At 41.8% G+C, this 12500-nt stretch overlaps 1 protein-coding gene across 3 annotated transcripts in view; it reads right to left on the bottom strand.

Annotated features, from left to right (window-relative positions):
- Positions 1 to 12500, bottom strand: part of LOC123507415 (protein SSUH2 homolog) — a 264828-nt gene that overhangs the window by 227529 nt on the left and 24799 nt on the right. The window contains exon 2 of one of the 3 annotated variants that reach the window (XM_045260247.1): positions 404 to 1008. In XM_045260247.1, coding sequence (XP_045116182.1) covers positions 404 to 485 — 82 coding nt within the window. In that variant the 5' untranslated portion in view covers positions 486 to 1008. Of the gene's footprint in view, positions 1 to 403; positions 1378 to 12500 lie in introns of those variants that run through there. The other 2 variants (XM_045260248.1, XM_045260249.1) reach the window with 2 other exon arrangements.

Genomic DNA, 12500 nt, shown 5'->3' with positions numbered 1-12500 from the left:
AAGAAGCTAAAATGAAAACACTGAAGAGGAGAGAATCACAAGGAATCAGGTAAAAAAAAAAGATTTGGTGTAACTTATATACAAAAAATACTACAAGATACAAAGGTTAAAAGAACAATAAAGGAAAAGAAAAGAATACAGTTTAGTTTATGAAAAAAAAAAAAATAAAACGTTTGTACTTAAATGGCGGAGGAGGAGAGAATCGCAATGAGGCGGATTACATAAAGGATTCAATATAAATCGTATTAAAAAAAAAAGTTAAAGAATTACTAAGAAGAAAAGAATAGAGTCTAGGTGAAAAAGAAAGAAGCTAAAATAAAAACGCTGAATAAGAGAGAATCGCAATGAGGCAGATTATAAAGGATTCAGTGTAGCTCATGTACAAAAGAAGTAAATGACTCACCGAAGAATCCTTGTGACTGGAAACTGTGTCTTCGAATGTACTCGGAGCACACAGGTTTCCTCAGGTGTTTGCCCGGCGGCATGGCTGCGTCTGAGGTGGTGTGGGGGCGGTGCTGAGTGCTGCACTATTCCTCCCTGGGTGCTGATGGTGGTGGTGGTGATGCTGGCGATGGTGATGCTGCGTAGTCCTCCTGGTGATGATGTGGTGATGTGGTGAGCAGGAATCGGTGACAAACCTCTTCTGTTACGTTTCCTCGAGATAACAAGTAGCACAGGGAACCAGCACCACGCAGCACTGGCCCAGCACTAGCTCAGCACTAGCTCAGCACTGGCTCAGCACTGACTCAGCACCGACTCAGCACCGGCACTCACACATACACACACACACACGCGCGCACTACAACACGTCAGACACAAGTTTTGAGATTCCCAGTGTGTTTGTGTTGTGTTCTGGTGACTTGGTAGAACACGTGACACTCCGCCGCCACCACCACTCCCACACCGCCGAGACCAGGGGAGTCACGGGGGGGCGGCTTTCGTGTCACGCTCAGAACACACGGGTCTCTGCGCGGCGCCTCACACTCTGGGCATCACAGCAAGACACTACTGAAACGAAAACGGTGCCAGGTCATTGCCTAGCGGGGCGTTCCACGTAACTTGGCGGTGCTAGGTGGGAACAGGTGAGCATCGTGGCCAGGTGTTTTCAGTGCTGCGATCTACCCACTCCTTCTCTCGTTCTCTCTTTCTCTTTCTCTTCCCAGCCTTTAGTTAATTAATCGATATTTTGTGAGGCTCATTTCGCATCTCGTATGTCTAAGATTTTTTTTTCTTTTTCTGTGATTCTATTTAATTTTGTCTCCAGTTTTCACTCTCTAACTCTTATTCTTTTACTATTAGTCCTTACTATGTCTCACACTTACTCCTGTCTCCTTCCTTAATCTCTCTCTCTCTCTCTCTCTCTCTCTCTCTCTCTCTCTCTCTCTCTCTCTCTCTCTCTCTCTCTCTCTCTCTCTCTCTCTCTCTCTCTTATCATGTTTGGGTTTTTCATTATTTATTCTTTTATCATTTTCTCTCTACTAAAACCTATTCTACTTGATTTTGTTGTTGTGTCCTTTTCTTATATCTAATTTCAGCTCACTATTCTATCCTCTTCATCATATACTATTTTTACTTCTTTATTCTCACTTTTCAAGACATTTAATCCTCTTTTTTGGCTAACTCTCTCAGACCTGCAGGGGAACTGGCAACTTAGTGGGCCAGTTTTTTCGTTTCATGTTGCCCTTCGCCAGCTTTCCTATCTTACATTAAAAAAAAACTCTTCTCTCTCATATGTATTCTCACTTTGACACACTCACTCTCCTTCCCTATCACATCTATCGACACTCAACACAGTAGTTCCTCTCTCCTTACATCTACAGTCCTATGTCTCCTTCACTCTCCCTCGCCTCTCCCTCGCCTCTCACTGAACGACCAATTCATCTCCTACTTCTCCCTCAGCCTCCCAAACCTCACTTTTCCTCTCCCTGTCAGCGAGGAAGAGAGAGAGAAAGGAGGAGTCTCGTGTCAGCTTCTCCATCACTTCTCTCTCTCCTTCCTTCCTGCCCTCTCCCTCCTTCGTTTCCCTCCGAGATCTGCAAAGAGAAGAGAAGAGAGATTAATCCATGAGAGAGAAATACCGGTAGAAAACGAGAGACACACTTATAATGTATGAGAGAGAGAGAGAGAGAGAGAGAGAGAGAGAGAGAGAGAGAGATTCTTTGTCTTATCATTATGTAAACACATACATAAGTTCCATTTTAACTTTTAAACTCTCATAAATAACAATGCTTTTTGTCTTACTGAGATACGAGGAGGGGAGGGAATAAAGTAAGGAAGCAAGGAAGCAAGCAAGGAAGCAATCAAGCAAGGAAAGAAGGATGGAAGTTAGGAAGGAAGGAAGGAAGGAAGGAAGAGGGATGAAAGAAAGAGAGAGGGAGAAGCGACCATTTATTGACAAGAGGAGAGAAGTTATAAAAGGTGAAAGAATGCTTATTGGGAAGGGGAGAGAGAGAGAGAGAGAGAGAGAGAGAGAGAGAGAGAGAGAGAGAGAGAGAGAGAGAGAGAGAGAGAGAAATGGTAAAACACTAAAATTCATCATTCCTTTTGTTCCTTCTTCTTCTTCTTCTTCTTCTTATTATTATTATTATTATTATTATTATTATTATTATTATTATTATTATTATTATTAATATTCTTATTATTACTGTTATCATTATCACCATCATCATTATTACCATTACTATCATTACCACCATCATCACCACCACGACCATTTTTTACTACTACTACACACACACACACACACACACACACACACACACACACACACACACACACACAGACAACGTAACAAGACAAGCGTGTCCTAACCTGACCTGGACTGTCTAACCCCCAAAGGCCGATCTAATCCTACGACCACGCGCTTCCTTGACCTCCTTTGTGCGGGTCGCGGCGGGAATCCTTCGTGTCGCCTCTGGTCATTCCTCTCCTGTTTTACGACGCCCGTGTCCTCTTCGTCAGCTGATCTTGAAAGGACGGGCGGCGCTGGACACATGCTGAACTAACGCCCTTTACTCCATCACTCAGTTTTTTTTTTCTTCATTTTTCTTTTTTTTTTTTGTTTTACGTATGATTTATTTTTTTAACTGCATTTTATTTTTTCTTTCCAGGTGACTAATTTACTACATTGTTATTCCTTCATTTTTCGTATTTTTTTCTCTCTTCTATGCATTATTTTCTTGTTTTTGCAGTTAATTTTATCTCAATTTTTCTTTTAGTCATTCCAGATGATTGATTTGTTGAACTAATGTCCTTTACTGTATCATTCGTTTTTTCTTCATCTTCCTTTTTTTTTATGAGATTTTTCTGTTTTTCTAGCAGTACTGTGTTTTTTTTCTTTATTTTTAATCTTTTCTATGTGATTAATTTCTTGAACTAACTCTTTTTGCTACTTTACTCTTAGTTTTCCTTTATTCTTTGTATTTTTTCTCTTCTATGTATAATTTTCCTTGTTTTCTTACTGTATTTTATCTCTATTTTCTTTTATTTTTTCCCTAGATTAATTTCTTGAACTAACTCTTTTTGCAACATTACTTTCATTTTTCCTTCACTTTTTGTTTCTGTTCCATGTTTTTTCTTGTTTTCGTTCTGTATTTTATTTCTTTAGTTTTCTACTTTTATTTTTTCCTTCATTTTTCTTATTTTTTTTCTGTCATATATGAATTCTCTATCTTTTTTTTTATTTTGTATTGAATTCTATCTATATTTTTCTTCATTCTTTCTAGTTAACGCCATTTGCTAACCACTCTCGTTTTTCCTTCATTTTTCTTATTTTTTTCTTTTCTATGTATGAATATTTTCTTGTTTTTGTTCTGTATCTTATTTCCTTGTTTTTCTTTTGTCTTTCCAGGTGACTGATTTGCTGAACTAATGCCATTTCTACATCACTCTCGTTTTATCTTCAATTTTCTTATATTTTTCTAAGTTATATATGATTTTTTTCTAACGTTTTTATTAATACTGTTTTATTCTTTTAGTTTTAGTTTTTTCCAGGTAAATAATATCCAAAACTAACTCTTTTTGCTACGACACTCTCTCGTTATCTTCATTATTCCCAAGTTTTTTTTTTCTGTTTAAGTTATGTATGGTTGTTTTGCTTTTATATATGTGTTATTTTAGGCAGTTCTCTATTTCCTTATTTCTCTGTACTTTATTTTTCTTTCTTTATTGGCAAGTATGTTCGAATCTTTTATATATAGTTCTGTATTTCCTTATTTCTCTGTATTTTGTTTCTTCCTTTCTCTGTACTTTCTTTTCTTTCTTTTTTTGGCAAGTCATGTTCAAATCTTCTATATATTTTTTATGATAATGCATCTTTTTCTATATTCTTAACTGCGAGGTACATTTACTTTATTTATGTCAATCTACGTTTATTTCTCTATTTCCTCTTTTTGGTTTGTAATAATACCAAAATTAACTTAAAGAAGAAGAAGAGGGAGATAAAGAAGAGGGTAATAATCTCATTCTTCATTTGCACCTCATTATCAGTGTTTCCTTTACCCGGGATTATCATTACTAGCTATTATCACTATCATTCCATCCTTATCTTTGTCACGGTACTGGTGGTGGTGGTGGTGGTGTTGACAATGACTCACCTTTCCATCTCTCTCCCTCATAATTCTCAGTGTAAATTACGTTTGTGGCGTGAAAAATAGCGTTGAATGAGCGTTTACCGTGCGTTCTTCGTGTCCCCGTGCCGCCATTACGTTCCCTTTTGCGTGGCTTTATGTGTGTTATGGTGCACTTGTGGGTTTATGGAGCGTGTTGAACTGGGAGCATTTGTGGCGCAGCGGGATGTCTTGGAGTGTTTCTTATAATTGTTGTGGTGTTTTTGTGGCGTTGTGGTGCATCGTGTTTTGGTTGTTTTGTGGTGCTTTTTGTGGTGTTATTGTGGTGTTGTGGTGTTGAATGTTCTGTATTGTTTAGGTGCTGATGTGGTGTTCTGGTGTGTTTGGGGAGTGTAAAATTCAAGACGAGTAGCGATAGAATATAGAAAACATTTAATAAAAATGAAATAAGAGAAACAGATGAAAGAGTTTTATCAGAACAGTACTTTAAAAAACCACTGACACAACTTCTTTGCTTATTTTGTATCATAGACTCTTGATTTATCCAGTAAACCATTAACCACTTCAGTACCATGACGCGTTTCCACATTCATCTTGCTTACCATTTAGTGATTTTACACAGCTTCAGAAACTCATGTGGGGGATTGAAATAGTGAAGACTGTAGCCATTAATCTTCTAACCTCCATAGACCCTTCTTAAAAAAAAAAAAAAAAAAAAATGGCTTAATCGTGCACAAGACAAAACACAAAACTCCTATATCATTTCTTTTATCAGTGAATCCGTGTAAGCAAGTTTTAACGGGGCTGTGAATGTGAACAAACGGTGACTACTGCACCAATTAAAACACAACGAGGAGGCAAAGTTCCCCGGAAGGCAGCTTAACCTCAAGTAACCCCGGTCATACGCCAAACTTGCACCGGTGCTCTGGCATAAGTTATCGCGGCCATTGCAGTCTGAGAGTGAAAATGACCAAAATAAGGAAGAACTCTAGTTACGGAGCTTAACCTCGAGTAACCCCAAGCGGCGCGGCGACTCTCCAGCCTCTCAGACACTGCCCTCACCGCCTCCGTCTGGGTCTGCAAGTATCCTGCAGGAGTCGCCCCGCCGCAAACGAGTTGGATAATTAGAAAAAGAGCATTATTTTTCACACAATGGACCCGCCAGGCACGGAACTATGCTCTCAGCGGTCGTGGCTCCGGTAATTTGGTGAATGCAAGCTTTTGTATCACAGGGTTTTAAGTTTCCCAGCCTCCTCTCTCCTTCCTCTAATTCAGTTCAGAGCGATCTGGTTACATTCAGTTATTTCAGGTGAGTTTGGTTAGTGTTCAGTCAGTCATACTTCATCTCAGTCTACAGTTGAATTTAATTGTCTACGTATCAATTTCCTCTATTCCATTGCTGTACAGTTTAATTTAGTCTCATTCCAGTCGAGTCTTTTGCAACCCAGTCTATCATATTCCAGTCCCTTCCAGTTTCATTCAGTCCGTTCCAGTCCAGTAGATCTCTCACAGTTCAGTCAAGCATTCATTCCTGGCTTGTCCTGATGCAAGTCCAACTGAGCCTTTCCCGCTCCTTCCAGTCCAGCCCACGTCAGCTCAGACCAGTCCAGACCAGTCCATACCAGTCCGGAGCGGTCCAGTTAAGCTTCTTCTTTGCGCTCTCTTGCCTTTCCTTAACCTATTCCATTCCTGCACCAACTTTCCTTCCCTCTCTCTTCCTCTTCCGTCCCCTTGCCTTTCTCTTCCCCTTCTCTTCCCTTTCCTTTACCCTTTCCTGGAGCGCACACTCAGCCCCTGAAGTGCATAGCAGGGCCGCCAGCACGCATCTTCCCAGTCTGACGAAGCTCTTGCCGCAGTGTGTTGCTCTAGAACTGTCATCTCTGCAGGTTTTCTTTTATAATTAGAGGAAAGGAAAACGATGCGGAAAAAAAGCTTCAGAACCGCCGCTGGGAGAGTTTTTATTCATAATTGAGGAGAAAATGAAAAAGGATTGAAATTATGTGAAAAAAATGTTTCCACGATGAGTAATTGAATTGTTCCCACCGCCATTACTACTACCACTACTACTACCACTACTACTGCCACTGCTGCCTCCACCACACCATTACTAGTAACGGGTCCTTATGTTTCTCATAGTGTGAGGGGGGTAGGGGGGCTAAGCGGTTAAAAGCCACGGTAATGTGCACGATAAACTGTTTCTGTGGTAAGTGAGACGGCTAGAGCTCGGGGCAACGTCACATCTGGGCCCCTCACCTCCCTCACCCTCAGACACCCTCACCCATGACCCCCCCTCTGCCCTGCGTCACCCTGCTCACCCTGCCTCACAACACAGCCACTCTCCTTAGTTTTTTCCCTCTTTTTTTTACTTTTATTCCCTCCAGGCTCGTTCCTCTTCTCTCCTCTCTTTCCTCCCTCCTCTCTTCCCTCCTCCTCCTTTTCCCTCCGTCTGCCACACCTGCTCTGTTTGTCTCCGCCTCGCCTAGTGCGCATTGGTTCCACGAGGGCGCCCTTCCACCCCGCCTCCTCGTCACTCCACCTCATCCACCGCGCCACCTCCCGTTCCACCCGCTCCACCGCCCCGTTGCCCCTCCACCAACCCGCAATACACAAAGGAGCCCCAGAATTCACCCCTTACCCCCTCGCCCCCCCCTCTCTCTCTCTCTCTCTCTCTCTCTCTCTCTCTCTCTCTCTCTCTCTCTCTCCTGCTACGTTGACGACGCCACCACCACCACCACTACCACGGCAGGATGTTGCGACGCCCCCTACCCCCACTCCCCATCTCGTGTTTCTGACAGTTCTCTCTTTCTCTCTCTCTCTCTCTCTCTCTCTCTCTCTCTCTCTCTCTCTCTCTCTCTCTCTCTCTCTCTCTGTAACCTTCCTCCACTTCTCTCTAATCCTATTATTTCATTTACTCTGCTTTTATTTCCTCTTGCTCTTTCCTTTCAACAATCACACAAAAATCTCTTACCGTTCTCTTCCCTCCACACATCCACAGCCATCCACTCCACCACCACCACTCCACCTGCCTGACTTACTCCCATCTACCGCAACCATCAATCAATCCACATTACTTCACATTTCAAGACCCAAACAATCTCCTGCAAAGAAAATGAGAGGTAAGAAAAAGGGCGCGAGTTTGAAGGAGCGAGGGAGGCGATGTATGATAAAGGCAACAGAAGCTTAGTGTTAAAAGCGGAAACTCCCCGATGGAATAAAAAAACGGATAGATTGAAAACCGATGCAGGGAACGTGAGGGTAATGCAGGGGAGAATGAGGGGAAGGAATACATGGATAGGAGAGGCAGTGTAGAGAAGAACCGTAAGGAAAAGTAAATAAGGTAATGGAAAATCGAGTGAAAGCTAAAAATACATAGAAAATAGACTGAAATATGGAGTTTTCTCGAGACTGTAGATGTTGACTAAGAGTAGACCGAGAAACAAGAATTTATTGGTCGGATGAAAGAGACAATAAAGAAAAGGAAATTGTCAAATGTTATTGTACTGTGAGATGGAATAAGGAGAGAAAAGGGTTAAAATGTGAGTGGAATAAATTGAGGATAAAGTACAGGACGAAGAGCGAGGTAAAGATGAACGATGACGCTGGAGGAGACACGAGGCGAGCTGCGGAAATATCGAAAGAGCAAACATTCCTTGGGACGAGAAACAACTGAGACAGCGAACCAGCGAACAACAAAGACAGCAACAAATGGAGATAGTAACGTCGTCAGCAGACATGAGGCGGAGACAGGACCACCACCACCACCACCACCACCACCACCACTACCAGAACCGGCGGCCTCAATGAGATCTCGTTAAAGGGGACGGAACCTCGAGGGCGCGGCGGCTCTGTTGGCCCGGCCCTGCACGCCCTATACCACCACGCACTCCCACGCCCTCCCGCAGTCCTTCCAGCCTCGCCTCTCGTGCTAGACATGTAACTCGTCCTCTTAAGTGTCCTCCTCAGCCGTCCCTCAGACTCCTAGCGGCCGCAAATGAGCTCCAGAGACTCCCCGGGACAAGAGCGTGAAAGTTGCTGACAAAGAGATGATAAATATGACAAGAATGACGCCCAGTTTTCCATGAAGTAGCAGCGTGGAGGAAGGCGAGGAGGCAGGAGCGACAGTGAGCGCCGGGAGGAGGAGGAAGGAGGTTAAAGAGAGGGCCATGAGGTCATCGGGGAGGCCTCATTGGAGTGTAGAGGTGGTGAGGTGCTGCGGTGATCCAGAAAAAGAGTCCTGGAAAGGTGACGGTGTTCCAGGGGATTTGAGGCCAAGCGAGTGGCGTTATACTGGATGCTGCAGGCGCCACTGAGGGAATCTTTATTGCCTTATAGAGTCCGGGGAGTGTTATGAGTGGCGAGGACAGCGCAGGAATAAGGTTATGTAGTAAGGGAGGGAGACAATGCAAAGTAGAGTCGAAAAAAAATACTGCTATGACTCTATTGTATCATGAACTAACGGTGAAAATAATACAAATACGGATGTAGACTGTGCAAATAACACTGACGAGTTTGTGTAGCGCAAAAGGAAAGGAATAAGATGAAGAAGAACCGTGAAAAAGATACATTTCTCTCTCTTGTAACTGGAAAAGAATAAAACTGCTGGATCTTTCCATACTGCAACACGAAAAGAGAATGGAAATAATACCCACAAGGATGGAAGGAAGGAGAAAGAATACGAGGAAAGAGGAGACGTAGAATGAGCTGCATCTCTGCATAGTGTGACTAGAAGGAAGGCTGCCGCTGCGTCTCTCCACACTGTAGTAGCTGGAAAAGAGCATGGAACTGGAAATCAAACCCGCAGTAACACTATACAGTAAGAGTTTAGAATACAACGACGTGTAAAACCAACCAGTGGGAAAGATACAACGAAAGGAAGACGTAAAAGGTGTCAGCTCTTCGTATCGCAACTGGAAAGAATGGGAAACTCTGGAAATCGTACCCAGAACAAGACAACAACTGGAAGGGTACACGTGAAAAACAAGCGGGTAAACAAAAAAGCTTCGTAAATAAAGAGAGAAAACTGGGACACCACAGAAATGTACCTATGAAGAAAAAAAAACTGGAAAAACAAGCTGTGGCACTAACACACACGTGACGAGGCAACACCACCACTTCCCGAGTACATGAAGGAAGGAACGAAGCTGGAAAAATACGAGCAGGGAGCAGCGGGACCTTCTGGAAATGGTCTGGGAAGCTCGTGTGTCCGTCCAGCCTTGGGAAGTGCACAGCGGAAAAGACTGGGACGCTGCACACTGCTGGAGGGAAGAAAGAAGCAAGGAAACGCTGCTACGTGAAGGAGAAAAATAAACTGGAAAGAGTCAGAAAAAACGCTCGAAACGGACCTACACGATTCTCTGGAGTCGCTAAAATTCCAGGCTTTTCCAGAGTACATGAAAGTTCCAGTGCGTCCAGCAAAGTGACGGGACGACGTGCTGGAAGGCTGGCACGAGGCTACACGACCCCTCAGGATGACCTACGAGTAGAAGACGAGTGTGTTGCTTCAAGGAACTTTACGAATGCGACTGGAAAATGTGTTGGAAATGTAAATCCCTCGCTCTTTTTCTTGCTGTGAGAGAGAGAGAGAGAGAGAGAGAGAGAGAGAGAGAGAGAGAGAAGAGAGAGACATGAATAATTTGTGAGTGATATTTTTAGAGACATTTATGCTTGTGTGGTGTTTATTCTTAGCATCGCTGGATGTTTGAATACAAAGGCCGCATTCAGAAACGCTCTGCTCTCACACCACGTCTATTTTCCAAGGCCGCCGGGATGATTAGCGGGGCTTTCAAGAGTGTTTTTCCAGTTATTAATGTGGAAATCTTACCACTCTTCCTTTAGAACCGTAAAAACACCTTAAAAAACTCGTGCAAATTAAAATAAACTGTCTTGGAATAATGGAGGTGAAGCATAGAAGCGTTTAACCCTTTCAATACTGGAACACATTTCTACTTTGAGATTTGTATACGATTAAACCACTTTATTGACATTAGAAAGGGTCTGTTTAGGTCAGAAGATTAACGGCCACAGTCTTTACTATTTTAATCCTCCACATAAGTTTCAGAAGCTGTATAAAATCACCAAATAGTAAGCAGAATGAATATGGAAACGCGTCATGGTACTGAAGAGGTTAAGAATACGAGCCTATACGAATTCTGTTGCATTGAAAAGTTGTCTTGTCACGTGGCAATAAAAGGCGCAGTGTCTGTCGCGTCATCGGGTTCCGTCCGTTAATTAGCGACAATGTGATAATTAACGGTAAACAGCTGAGCATTAAAGCAGGAACTTCATTTTCGCGAGGTCTGAGTTTGGCGATTTTCGCTTTGAAATATTCCCGAACACACACACACACACACACACACACACACACACACACACACACACACACACACACACACACACACACACACACACACACACACACACACACACAAACACAGCCTCTTCACAGTAAGGAGAGAATGATAACTGAAGGAGAACGAAGTGGGAAGAGTAGAAGGAGGAGTAGGAGGAGGAGGAGAAGGAAGAGGAGGAGTGTTGTTGATAACTGCTCCTTGCCAATACTGAGGACCTTAATGAGATGAACTACAGACCTTGATGGATGAACAGTCTCCCTCCCTTCTGTTTCCTCCTCTCTCAAATCCCTCCTCATTTCCTGTTACTCTTTTTCCTCTTGTTTCACCTTTTCTTCCTCTGTCTTCGTCGTAAACTGAAATTATACACTTAATTTTAATCTCTTCTTATTTTCATTTTTTCTTCTTCATTCAAATTCCTCTTCAATTCTTGTTATTTTTATTTTTCCTCTTATTTCACCTTTTCTTCTTCCTCTGTCTTCGTCGTAAACTAAAATTATATACTTTATTTTACTCTCTTCTTATTTTCATTTTCTTTTCTTCTTTATTCAATTTCCTCTTCAATTCGTGTTATTTTTTATCTTCTTCCTCTTATTTTATCTTATTTTTCTTTGTCTTCGTCGTAAAGTAAAATTATATACATGTTTTATTACTTTTCTATTTTCATTTTTCTTACTCGTTCAAATCCCTTCTCAATTTTTTTTTATTTTCTATCTTATTTTCTCTTTTTTCTCTTTGTCTTCTTCGTAAACTAAAATCATACACTTTATTTTACTTTTCTTTTTTTTTTCTTCCTCATGCCTGCCTCAAATCCTTTTTCTCATTTCCTCTCTTATTATTTTTCTTATCTTCATTTCTTTCTCTTCGTGTTAAAAATGTAATGGAATTTTGATTTACTTTCTTTGGTTAATTTTTTTGTTCTCTTCCTCCTCCTTTCTTCTTTTCTAATTTCCTCTTGTTTCCTCATGGCTGTCTCAAATCTCTCCTCAATTCATGTTATTTATTCATTTTCTTCTTATTTTTCCCTTTGTCTTCATCGTAAAACTAGAATTATACACTTTATTATTTTTTCTTTTTTTTTCTTCCTCATGGCCGCCTCAAATCCTTCTTCTCATTTCTTCTCTTATTATTTTTCCTTCTTATTTGTCTTCTTTTCTTTATCCACGTCTTTCTTGTTTTATTTTTCTTCTCTTCCTTCTCCTTTCTTCCTCATGACTGCCTCCTCTTATCTTTCTTCGTCTTTCTCTTCTTTCTCTTTTTTTTTTTTATTCTCCTTTGTCTTCTTCGTAAAGTAAAATTATACAATCTCTATTTAATTTTTCTTTTCTATTTTCTTCTTTTCCACTTCTTTCTCATCTTGTTTTCTTTTTCTTTCTTTCTCCTCTTCTTTTTCTTCATCCGCTTCCTCCTCCTTCATCTCCGGATCCTCAGCTTACTAATCTTATTTTCCTCTTCCTCCTCTTCCTCCTCCTCCTCTTCTTCTTCCTCCTCCTCCTCCTCCTCCTCCTCCTCCTCCTCCTCCTCCTCCTCCTCCTCCTCCTCCTCCTCTCTCTCTCTCTCTCTCTCTCTCTCTCTCTCTCTCTCT

Source organism: Portunus trituberculatus, chromosome 22 (assembly GCF_017591435.1).
Source record: "Portunus trituberculatus isolate SZX2019 chromosome 22, ASM1759143v1, whole genome shotgun sequence".
Lineage (NCBI taxonomy): Eukaryota > Metazoa > Arthropoda > Malacostraca > Decapoda > Portunidae > Portunus > Portunus trituberculatus.
This window is presented reverse-complemented; position numbering and strand designations above follow the sequence as displayed.